General features: G+C 43.1%; 1 protein-coding gene across 1 annotated transcript in view; it reads left to right on the top strand.

Annotated features, from left to right (window-relative positions):
- Positions 1-4,177: 4,177 nt before the first annotated feature.
- The window catches only part of GARNL3 (GTPase activating Rap/RanGAP domain like 3), a 32,766-nt gene continuing 24,517 nt past the window's right edge, over positions 4,178-12,426 (top strand). Inside the window, exons 1-10 of the mRNA XM_033077424.1 lie at positions 4,178-4,366; positions 6,495-6,564; positions 7,899-7,973; positions 9,263-9,362; positions 9,791-9,909; positions 10,551-10,615; positions 10,883-10,946; positions 11,140-11,166; positions 11,493-11,568; positions 12,153-12,251. Coding sequence (XP_032933315.1) covers positions 4,311-4,366; positions 6,495-6,564; positions 7,899-7,973; positions 9,263-9,362; positions 9,791-9,909; positions 10,551-10,615; positions 10,883-10,946; positions 11,140-11,166; positions 11,493-11,568; positions 12,153-12,251 — 751 coding nt within the window. The 5' untranslated portion in view covers positions 4,178-4,310. The remainder of the gene's footprint in view (positions 4,367-6,494; positions 6,565-7,898; positions 7,974-9,262; positions 9,363-9,790; positions 9,910-10,550; positions 10,616-10,882; positions 10,947-11,139; positions 11,167-11,492; positions 11,569-12,152; positions 12,252-12,426) is intronic.

Here is a 12,426-nt window from a genome sequence, read left to right as displayed (position 1 = left end):
ATAAATTGTATTGTACTGTTAAAAAATGAAGATTTTCTGTGCTGTGTGGGAGGGGTAAGCAATATTTAAGTTACCAGAGAAATTAATTAGAAAAAGAGAGGCAGAAGCCAGGGACAGACAGAAGCGCTAGAAAAATAGGACAAAAATCAAGTAAGATAAGTTCGGGGGGGGGGGGGGGGGGGGGGGTAAAAGGACTGGGACCCTCTGAAAATATTGCCTTCCGCACTGACTCCCCGGCTTCTCCCCAGTCCAGCATGCGAGGTTTTTTCCCCCAGACTCAATCCCGGCGCCGCAACTTTTTCGGTCCCGGCTGCCCTTGGCCCGCACGCCTGCACTTACACAACTCTCGGCGTTCCTGTGCCCCGTCCCTGCCACGCGGTCCCGGGCGCCGTAACGCACGTGTCCACGCGCTCCTGCGGTTTTTAACAAAAAGCGCTACAGCAATTCCGGTGGCGGGCTCCACCCCCGACCCCTCTCCTTTGGAGGAGCAATTCTCGATGGTAAACTCTACACCCTCCCCCTACCTCTCTCTTAAGCAACCTTAATAACCCCGCCCTTGTCGTTCCCGCCTCGTGGCTTTTGCGGAGGCACAAGAAAAGCCTCCAGGCGTCCCCCAGCGCTCCGGGGACGGGATCGCTCCGGGGCCGGCGCCGCTGCACGGTGCCGGGGGGCCCCCGGCGGGAAAGCGAGCGGCAGGGACTGCGCCGGGACAGCTCCTGCCCGCCCAGAGGGTCCCGGCGGCGCCTGAGCCCCGCGCCCGGAGCGGGCAGAGCGGCGGGGACAGGCTCGGCTTTGTGCTTTGTGCCGCCGCTCCCGCCCGCCGGCCCGGCTCGGCTCGGCTCGCGCCGGCACGACTCTATCAGTCCTCTTAAAATCACAGGTGAAGAGGCATTCCCCGCAGTTTAAACACACACAATATTGCAAGAGGAGTTACTTCCCTCAATTTCAATTCTCTTTTGCCCTCGTAGCCCCCATTTTTTTTCTGGTGGAACCAGGGAGGGATCGGCAAGATGAAATTGAAAAGGGAAAGGAGACAAGTCCCCCCACTACAAAGCCCCGTCGGCTCACGTGCTCTGCAGCTGCTTCCTCGCACAAAGGTTTGTCCCTCGGCACCTCCTTTAAGCAATTCTCCACATCCCAGTGCTCCCCCAGATCCTGTGAGGTGCTCTCACCGCCATTCCACGAGACGCTCCTGAGAGCTCACCATAAACTGCTCTCTCCAGCAGCTCCACACCGAAGAGAGCAATGAGACCCTCCCCCGGAAACAGCCCCCAGCAGGGCCTGCCCCCTCCTCATGGTCACCTGGGGTGCCCTAATGCTCGCACCTGGGGCTATTGAGGGGCAACGCCCGGCACAGGCGTCGCATATGGAATATATGATATGTATCATATATACCATATAATATGTGATATCATATAATATTATCATAACAAATAATTATATCCTCTATCATGTTATATATTTTTTATATAATATTTCATATAGGGTATATTAAAAAATATATATTATCCTATATATTGTCATATATATTATATATTACATATATATGCAGTATAGGCCCATACAGGTCCATACAATATAGGCCCCTCATGTACCCATGAGCCGGTCATGTTGGGACAGGCAAATTCTAAAGTTCTGGATGATTTTTTTCTCTGAGCTCACATGCGTTAGCCAAAGCAATTGGAAAAGAACGATGTTATCGGTGCTGAATTAGCTTCTTTAGGAGAGATGGCAGACTGCAAAAATGGCTCTAATTTCCCTTTGTTATGAATTGGTTTGGGGCTGGTGCTGGAATATCATCTTGTAGCTTTAGATGGAGAAAAATCCAAATGAGAAAGTGCAGCTGTCTATGGTAAACAGTGTCCTAAAACTATACACAAAGCTGCTGCAAGGTATCATACCCTGCCTGAATAGCTAGGTTTTATGGAAGCGGTGACTTATGACAGTGACATGTGGCCCTGCCCTTCCCTTGGCTCCTAAAGTTAGTTCTCACAGAGGGAGTTTTTTGGTGGTCCTACAGTTGTGACATGAGATGGAACAATACAAGACTGGCGTGGTTAATTAGCACTGTGAACTTTTGATTAGTGGTTTAGCTAAGCGAGGCTGGTGTGAGCACAGCATCTCTGCTGCCTGCTCCTTTGTCCTTCAGCAGCTCTAGTGGTAGGAGATGCTGACAGCAGCAGAGAGATATTTGGGAAGGAGTGAGCAAAGTCTGGGAGTCACATAGATTAGTCTGGGTAAATTCTGCATCCTGGAGTGTCAGGCACTTGTGCAGCTGGTGTTGCTGCAGAAGAGACTTTGGATTCAGCAGGAGATATCCTTCTGAGTAGTGTGGGAATTCCTGCACATACATTTAAGAATGGCCACAGAGGCAGCTCAGGGCATCACAGTCTGTTGGAGGGTTAAGCTAAAAGTCAGAGAATTAGTCCTCTAATATTGCTGAATGCTAAAGGACTCTATTCCTTGTATACTTACTGCAGGAATTGGATAGTCCATTCACATGGCATAGACTGATGGTGAATCCATTGACCTACAATAGCGCTCAGGGTGTCATCCTCCCTGCTCTCTCAGGAGTTATCAGTGGCCTGCTAGAATTCAGTATCAAGAGTAAATGTACAAACTGGCAGGAGCAGCTCTGGGGTCACTTCTGCATGTGGCCAAATTCCTCCTGCCCGAGCAGAGAGGCCTGGCTTTGCGTGGGGAATTCAGTGACCAGAACACATCGGGTGAGTCTCCATTTCCCTGAAGCACTTTTGAGGGGAAGAACAGGGCTCGTGTCAGTTTTAGTTTTCTTCAGGTCAAGCTGTGAAAATCTGGAATTCCTTCCTTTTATCCTGGTCCTCTTGTGGGTCATCCTGAAACTGGAGCTCACTGAGTGGAGCCGGATGGCTGAGGGACACAGAGCCATCAATAGGTAAAGAGCATTTAGACCTAAGGCTTAGGCCCAAACTCACTCTCTGTCTCTTTGCAGTTACAGACAAATAAACCCGTGAGCTGACAGGGCATCAGTACTAGGCATGTCCACCAGACACAAGAACCAGCAGTGTGGGCAGAAAGAAAAAAAATTATGAAAATCTCTCATTACAAATTTTAAATGGATTCTCAGTCTATGTATCAGTTGTTTTCCCTCTGCTTTATTGTTCTACAATATCCAGAATGCACTGGCCTCGTCAGAGATGTCATCCCATGGCATGCACAGAAAAAACTGGATTAATGGGGCCGAATCCTTACAGCTAGCGCTGAAACCGGTAAGAACTGGTGTGGGACACCAAATGCTAAAGCCATATGAGAGCTGCAGCTGGTACTAAATTATTTACAGCTATTTTATATACAAGAAATTAATAAAGAATCTTTAGAACATAAGCCGCAGCGAGGAGGAAGGATTGCCTCACAGAATTCCAACGCTACAACTGCTGACAAAGCCGGGATTAGCAAGTTAATAGAATCGGCTCCAAACGGAGACGGAACGTGTCCAGTAAAGGAGGGGAGTTGTTTAGAGGATTTTCATGACACCTGATAGCTTCTCTAAGAAAATAAATTTGTGTGTGTAAAAACCCGTCCAGTAGGGGCAGGTGTTTCTGAGCCCACAGCCGGAGGTAAAGGGGTACTGGGTCAGAGTTAGGGGTGGTGCCGGGGGAGGGAGCCGGGTTTGGGAGTGGTTCTAGGAGCGGGGTGGTGTTAGGGTTAAGAGCGGTGGCAGGGGATGGAGTCCGGGTTAGGGGTGGCGCTGGAGGTTAACTTTTCTCATTGTATTAAGTACAGTGCTGTGTAGATGTGTCTTGTAGTCCTTTGCTTTTCATCTGGCAGGTAAGTCACTATGCAAGCTCACTTCCAGTCACGGAGTGTAAGCGGAATTCATTGTGGTGCAGCGTCTAGACTTGAGAGCGGTATTCCGCGGCAAATCTGACCTATCCGATTGACCATCTTGGAACTGACTTACTTTCTGCTACTCGCAGACATATCGAATAGGTGTACTTTCCGTGGGAAACTCTCGGCAGATGTCTGAAACGACGTTTTATCTTGTCGGCATTGGCGACGGGCGATGCTGGCTGAGGTCCCTCCTCGCAGCAGGGGCGAAGGACTCGTTCGCTCCCCTCGCGGGACTACAATTCCCGGCGGGCCCTGCCGGCGGCGCGGCGGCCGACGCGGCAGCCGACGCGGCGTGTGAGTGGTTGGCGGGCCGGGGCGGACGCGCGGGGCTGTGCGCCGGGGTAGCGGGATGTGTGCGGGGAGCTCCCGGCGCCTCTCCCGCTCGGGACGGAGCCGCTGGAGCGACGCTGGAGGATTGAAGCCTCCCTCTGGCCGCCCTCATGGAGCTGAGCAGCGCGGAAGGGGCGTCCACCCGGTTCCTCGGCCTCACTCAGCGGTACCGGAGGCGGGGGCTAATCTCGGGTGGGGCGGGGCATGGCGCGCTGCCGACGGGCGATGGCGGAGAGGGAGGCGGCGCTTCGCTTCCGCGGACCGGGGGCTGGAGGGGCCGGCGGGCGAGCGGCGCTGGACGCTCCCGCGGTGTGGGGCGGCTGGCCCTCGGGCTGGCGGAGCTGCAGGAGCCCCCGAGGTGCAGCCGTCTCCCTCTCGGGCTGCTGCAGGTGGCGTGGGCGGAGTCGGACGAACGTCTTCCGGGTCGGTTTCGCAGCGTATTCGGCGTTGAGCTCGTGCGAGCGGATAGCTTGGGATAGCGCTGGGATATCAGTGGAATTACACGATTGCTGACTGCGTTAGGACTTGTGTCTCTTTATTAAATGAAAAGAGATTGCCCGATACTGACAAGTAAACATATAGATGGTAAGGAGAATGGCAAGCCCGAGGGGCATGCGGGTTACATCCTTCTGGTGGCACAGGTGCAATCTGCAAACTCACGCTTTTGTGCCACTACCCTCCCGACCCTCAAGTGAAGTGCTTTCCAGTGCCCAGCTTCTGAAAGCCAAAACTTACGATTTGACACGAGGATCGAACGCCTACGTTTAGATTAGCAAATACGATTAATTGTGCTTCGTTGTTCAACTTTCAGGTCTGTTTTGTAGGAGCTTCTGTTGAAACGAGCGGAAGCTAGTCCTCTTTCCTCTTCATCGTTACTGTTCATTTATACAACTGTGCCCGTGTATCCAGACAAATGGGAAGGGGAGGTGGAGCGTGCTGTGTAGATACTGTACAGATGCCTGTAAGCCGGTTAGTTGTAGTCATGCGAATAAAGGTGCATTTAAATACTTTGCAATGTAAGTAAATTTTAAGTTATTAAGCCCAGCTAATCTGAGGCCCTGATGAACTATCCTCTTCAGTGCTGGCAGTTCATCTTAATAGGATGAAAACTACTCTAAAAGTGTCCTAAATGGAGCAACCATTTTCCTTATATAGATCAGGACTGAGGAAAGATGTAATTCAATTAAGAAAATTAATAGGAACAGTTGATTTTAATCACAGTGTATTTTTAAATTAGCAGATTGCATATGTGAGAGAGTTGAGTACAAATCTTGGTGGTAACCGACAATGGAGGGCCAAAAAGGTATGCAGGCTAACGTTCCTTAGGGAGTATATGTGCTTATGCAAATAGTGTGATAATGTGAATCTTACCCGTGTCTCAATGGAAGCTAAGAAGCCTAATTTTTATGAGGTCATCTCTGTAGCATTTATGTTGGTGTGAGATTCTGCGTTAATTACTAGATATGAAGCAGGTGATGTGTGATATAAAGTAGTTAGTAGAGATTAGCTCTTGGGTATAATTCTGATTTTTAAAAGGACCGCTAGTATGTTGGAAGGTTAGGTATGTTTTAGGTAGTTTGAGTTGGGACACAAATCAGAATATTGATGTTAAAGCAGTCTTGTTTTAATCATTAACTCAGATATATTCCTGCTTTTTTAATTATTGAGAGTGCTGTCAGAAAAATGATGTCTTCAAATCATTGGAATGTTTGTGAAGAGGTGGTGTGTAACGTGAAACGATGGTATGAGGTCGGTAATGCAGGTGGATTTTGAACTTTGTGTTCTAGGATTACTTGCGTTTGCTATCTTTAGGTTAACCTGGTGGAGGCAAACCTCTGAAATGCTGTCGTTTCCTTATGCTCTTAAATTAAAGTACCGGTTTAGTTTCTCATTGTGCGTAGACTGAAAAAATCAGCAGCAAACTGCTAAGTGTGGTCTTACTGAGTTGTACAGTGCAGTTGTCCTCTTTGAGGCCTTAAGTTTGGATTTTGAACACTGTTATGAGCCACTACCCGCTTTGGAACTCTGATTGCATCACGCCAAAGTATTTAATTTAATCGCAGCTTTTGCTTCCAGTCAGGACACGGACATATCCTTTGAGAGCAATGTGAAAGCCAGACTGCAATGGCTGCTAGAGATTGTGCATGCTGTAAGAACTGTTCCCTGCAGCAATGAGTTTGTATGCTGTGAACCTTGTTCAGCGGAAATGATGTTTTTTTAACGGCAGGGTATAGCATTGCAGGAAACGTAAGGCTAGTTGACTCGTGTACGCTGAAGAAGTGTTTCTATTCCAGCTCTGTCTCTGAGGATCTGGGTTGCAGACGTGGAGAGTTTAGCAGAAAGCATTACGGATCTGTGGAACTTGTAAGTATATGTAACCTGTCCTTCGCTTTATTGGCTTATAATGCAGAGCTGTAATCTTTTTCATTTCTGAGTAGAAGGATTGGATCCTAGTTTGGAAAATGTGCTTTCTCAGCTGGAATTGAAAGTTATAAGCTAAGATAAAGCAGCTTCTGAATAGATATTCAGCAGACCTATGATAGAAGATCTTTTTACTACCTTAATACTTAATATTTCACTGTAACAGGAAAGGAAGTTTGTCAAGTTATGTCAATACTGTGTTTACCTCCAGATGGAAATTGAGCCTTTTTTCCTCTAAGAATCTAAATATGGCAAAACATTGGGGTAGTATTTAACAAGTTATAAACTGTATACATGCCCACGTGTGTCATACATGTGTATGTAGTTTTATATGTTTGTGACTCGTAATAGTGGAAGAGGGCTTAAAACTAAATGAACTAGTCAGAATTACGGTTTTGAAAACGGTTCCCTAGAATCTGTCAGTTATTCTGCATTTTCTTGAAATTCAAAGATTAATTTGGCACTTCATTTTTCTCATATATAACTTTCTTCTCCACTGTGAAAATATGTCAGCAGTTAGAACAGTGTCATTCTGATTACAAGGTCATAGTGAAATTGCATAATTTTACTGTAGGATAGCGGAAGTGGAGAGGAGTTAAGAAAATGAACTCCAGCTCTGTTACTATGCGAAGAAATCACAAGTTTTCTACTAACTACAGTTGTAATTCCAAAGTTCTTGGGCTGTATATTTACTAACATGTATGTCAAGTGGGTGTAAATTGGTGGCCTAGTTGCTAGAAGTTGTGTTGTGGGAACACTAGATATCTTTCTTTTCTTTCCGTATATTCCACATTAAAAATGTGGTGTTTTAATCCTAAAATGCAAGTAAACTGTTTTCTGGAAGAGGCTCTTTCGTTCCTAGTACTTACAGTCTTTTGCTGGAAAAGAAAAAGTAATTTATAATTATAATTTCACAGTAAGTTCACGCAAATGGTCTTGTTTCTTGGTTGTTTTCCTTAAAAATTCTGCTAGCATTTTATGAAAGCGTGTAGTTTTTGGACTCCAGATGTTAAAAGGTTCTTGTTACCCTTTCAAATTTCTAAGTGTTTAATACTTTTCTTGCTTCATGTTTTTCACAGTAGCATCTCATTCATACCTCGTTGGAGTTCTTACTAGGTCTTTCAAAATCTTTAGTCAAATTGATAATAGCTAGACTGATTCCTTCCTTGTGGGGAGTCATGATGTCTGGAAAAAAAGGAAATGGTAGTAAGTTTTGATTGCTGATTGTATGGCCATTTTTGGAAATAGAACCTCTCTATGTTTAAACTTTCTTATAGCTTATATCTAGTGATGCTGATGGAGCCATTCAAAGAGCTGGACGGTTCCGTGTGGAAAATGGCTCCTCCGGTGAGGTAGGTACCCAAAAATACTCATAGGAAGCTGAAAAAAATACTTGGCTTCAGTTATGTTTCACCTACAAAAGATACATTTGCAGTCAATTACTAAGGAAGGGGGATTTTGAAAATTCTGTCATTTTGTCTCATTTTGGTAACATTTTTGCTCACTCGATCGTGTTAGGAGAAAAATATCTCTGAATGACACTTCACAGTCTCTAATTCATCACTCTATGTATGTGCTGTCCTGTTGGTACTATGGTGTTCAAACTGACCTCTGTGCTTTAAGGACTGCTTCTTGGCATGATGAGGTTTAGCCTCATTTTTTTGACCCTTAGCTGTCTTTTGGCAGCTGTGCTTATCTTGAAATAAGACAGAAAGAGTGGAGTGGAGCCTCAGAGAGTCATTCCTGTCATCTTTCTTGCCGCTAAATTCGCAGTGCATCCCTGGAACTCGTCCAGTGACGCTTAACCTTAATTTTTTGTCTTCCTTTGCAAAACTTTTTCATCTGTAAATACCATCTTAATATTGAAAGAAAGAAGACCTCATGTTCTGGAAATACTTGTAAGATATTGGTAAAGTGTGTATTGAATTAGTAGCGACAGCAAACTGTTACTGATTATCTGTTTGCATTGGCACTGGCTGCAGAGTTGAAAGCAATTTAGCTGTTCTGCGTTGATTCTTTGGGACAGTCGTGTTTGGTCTTTAGCTCAGTTTCATGCAGTTCTAAAACTGATTAGCTCGTATCGTGGAAAGATTCGTAGAGTGGGTGATAAACAGCCACGTGATGAATGAATACGGAGAATGGCTTTTTCTTCACGTGTTAATGCACAGTGGGAAAGGAATTGAGGGATGCTTGGGGATTTACCTTGATTTGTGAGAAGCAATATTGAAGAACTTTCAAAGCGTGCTTTGGTCAAACAAGGAGACTTTGAGGATTAATTTGGGAGGAACTGAGAAAATGAAACCTGAAGGCATTAATTTATTTAATTTTAAAAATGTTTGCCTTCAAATTCCACGTTGAAAGACCTTCTTTTCACTGACATTCTAAGACAATACCCGTAAGAGTGGTACAGTACGACAAGACTTACCTGCTTAGAGAGAAATTACCAAAAAGGGTAAATGAGAGGGAGAAACTTCTATTTCAGCTGCACGCCAACTGACTTCAGAAAAATCCTTGCTGTTTATAAAGCAGTGTACAGCTAAAATTTCAGGTGAATCAGCCAGTCTTTATTTACTTTTGCCTATATTTTGTCCTCTTTTTTTCCCTTGGCATTTAATCTAACAGTCTCCCTATTCTATTTCAGAATACAGACTACGCTCCAGGTACATGGCACAGAACGGATGTGCATTTGGAAAACCCGGAGTATCATACAAGATGGTACTTCAAGTACTTTTTAGGGAAAGGTAATTATTTTTTTGCAGGTGGATTGGAATTTGAATCAACGAAAATTTTGCATTGTTATTATTTCAATATGGGAAAAGGTATGGTGTTAATTTAGTAATAAAACATTTTCTGTCCTGTATGTGAAACAGGTCCTTGTTTAATGTGTTCTTAACCTGAAGACAGAGGATGGGTGTCTGTAAGGATTGAAATCCCTGCTACCAAAAAGGGATGTTTTGAAATCCTTCTTGGCTTGGAAAGCTGTACCTATCTCTTGGGGTGGTTCTTTTATGTATCTGTATATAAGTACGTAGTTATTTATGCAATGATGTATCGTATATGATATATGGTATGAATGCATATATTTACCCGTGTCTCTCTGATTCTGCACACGAGTGGGCGGATGTGTCTTCCTTATGGTAGATACTGCTGCTTGTTTTTCTCCCAACAGTTCATCAGAATTATCTAGGTACAGATGCAGAGAAGAACCCTTTCTTTCTGTCTGTTGTACTGTCTGACCAAAATAATCAGCGCATTCCGCAATACCATTCAATACTTTGGAGAAAAACAGTAAGAAACAAATATTTAACTGCTGTTCTGACTTTTGTTTGTTTTGAATACGTTTATTGTACTTTCTTCATCTTTCTCCAGCATTCCAGTGTTTATTACGGATTTTCATTTTATACGATAAGAACGTGTAATTCTACCATAGTAGATAAAACTAGACTAAATTTGCAAGTAAAATCGTACTAAACTTTTTGACAGAAATCTGTAATGTCAGATATTTTCTAGTTGTTCCAACAACTGCTTTGTTTTTTAGAAATGATGCCTAAATTGTTCTTGATTATGTCCTATGATCAGTTTAGGTAATGATTTTATACTGCTTTTAGGATTTTCTTGTACAATGGTAAGAAAATAGGGAGCTCTTACATTGGTTTCACCTTTTTCCCACTCGGTGTTCCATGAGAGTCCTTTATCCAAGCAATTGTTTTAAAACTCTCCTGTAGGCGTGCACGGTTTGCTTTTTTTTTCCTTTGCAACACCCATGACTTCTTTTTTTTCTCTAAATCAGCAGTAAATACAGTTAAGTGCAATTAGCTTGGTTTTCTTCTCATTTTTTAAAATTTAATTGTTTTTATTAATTTTCCTATTTGTATATGCAGAAAAAGTTGGTATGTCCTGTAATATATCCTAGATTTTCTTGTTTACAGGGTACTCAAAAAATATGTCTCCCTTACAGTCCCACAAAAACGTTATCAGTGAAATCTATATTAAGGTACGTATTTTTCAGAGCCCGAGTTCCACGGTTTTCACGATAAAGCTGTAAAAACCGTAAAAAGCAGTTTTGCAAGTCTATCATGAAGGCAGCAAAAAGTGGTTTTAAAGTTTGTTCTTGAATAGGCAAAGTGAAAACTTTTAATGAGGAGAAATTCTTAGCACGTTTTTTTTAGCAGAGGGACAATTTTCAAGTTAATTGGAGACTGGGTACTAAGTGGAACTTCAGGGATGGAGAAGAGATATCACTGTTTCATTTGCATTTTAGTGCTATGAGTCTTGATAAATTTGAGAAGAGCCCAAGAGAAATTTTTCATCCTGAGATACAAAAGGTAAGAAGAGACTTTTTGTTAGCTTCTTTTTCTTTATTATTTTCTGGAAATATAAGTAATTAACTATAAATGCTACTAGTTTGTTTCTTCCAGTAGTGGCTAATAAATGATGATTATATGTAATACTGCTTAAACTGCCTTGTAGAATACTAGTTTAATACGAGTGTGCTAAAGGTACTGTTTTTGTTTACAGGATTTATTGGTTCTCGAAGAGCAAGAGGTAAGTATAAACTTACTGCTTCTAGCTTACAGACCTGTCCAGTAAATAGAGCTTTGTGTTTTGACATGACATCAAAAATAACTTTAAGCACCAGCTTAATATCTCATGATAATAGATCACCGACTCAGATTAATAATTTTGTGCCATACTATAAAAGTTTAAATGTAAATTATTATGTAGTAGGAGATGGTATGTAGGAGATGGTATGTTCTGTTGTGTAGGATGTATATGAAGATACATATATAAAAGTCCTTAAAGAAAACAAATTTTTAGTTGTTCTGTTTGATTGCCTGTTTAGCATATGATAATTTGGTTTCATTTCTCAGGGATCTGTGAATTTTAAATTTGGAGTCCTTTATGCTAAGGATGGTCAGCTCACAGATGATGAAATGTTCAGTAATGGTGAGTTTTTTCATTGTCTCCTTAATTGTTTTATTCATCTGAATTAAAAGTAAGGAAGGTACTGTCTACAGCTGGAAGCAAGGCATGAGGTAATGGTTGTATAGACAGTCCTTTTGTTGGGTTTCATGCGTTGGGTGAAAAGTTGTAGATTAGGGCCTTCTAATTCTGTAAGAAGTTGCCATAGCAAGCCTCCTGTTACAGCTTGAAAGACAGTGGAATCCCTCTTCTAGAAATGTGTGACATAACATTTAGAAAAAAGAAGCCGTTGAAGGAGGTGACTCATTAACCCACTACTTGTAGTTCTTTCACTCTTTTACAACACGATCGTATTCTCCTGTGCACTTGAATAGCAATAGTGTTAGCAAAAGAGGTCACTGTTTAATGTCACATGATGATGCCTATTCTGCAAGGTTGGAATGCTGTTTCTGGAAAGGCAGTAGGTTTGGAAGATATGAAAGGAAGCTAATTTAGCCGAAACTTGTGTCCTGGAAGCGGGACCCATTTCCTTATTTTGGTTAGTTTTAAGACACGTTCTGTTACTGCGTGTGCACTTTTTTGGTAACTTTTCTCCCTCCCGCATGTAGAAACTGGAAGTGAAAGCTTTCAACGATTTTTGCATCTCTTGGGTGATACAATTACTTTGAAAGGCTGGTCGGGCTACAGAGGAGGACTGGACACTAAAAGTAAGAACTCACCTGCAGCAATAAAACAGGGGGTGGAGCTGCATTCTAAATGTGTCTTCTTATTGCATATTGCGCATATTGTATATATCGTAGTTACGAAACAATCCCAAAATAGACTTATTTGTATGTGTACTGAATGCTCTACTTCACCAGGAAAGAGTCAGGTCAGTTTAAG

The sequence above is a fragment of the Catharus ustulatus genome, chromosome 21 (genome assembly GCF_009819885.2).
Source record: "Catharus ustulatus isolate bCatUst1 chromosome 21, bCatUst1.pri.v2, whole genome shotgun sequence".
Lineage (NCBI taxonomy): Eukaryota > Metazoa > Chordata > Aves > Passeriformes > Turdidae > Catharus > Catharus ustulatus.
This window is presented reverse-complemented; position numbering and strand designations above follow the sequence as displayed.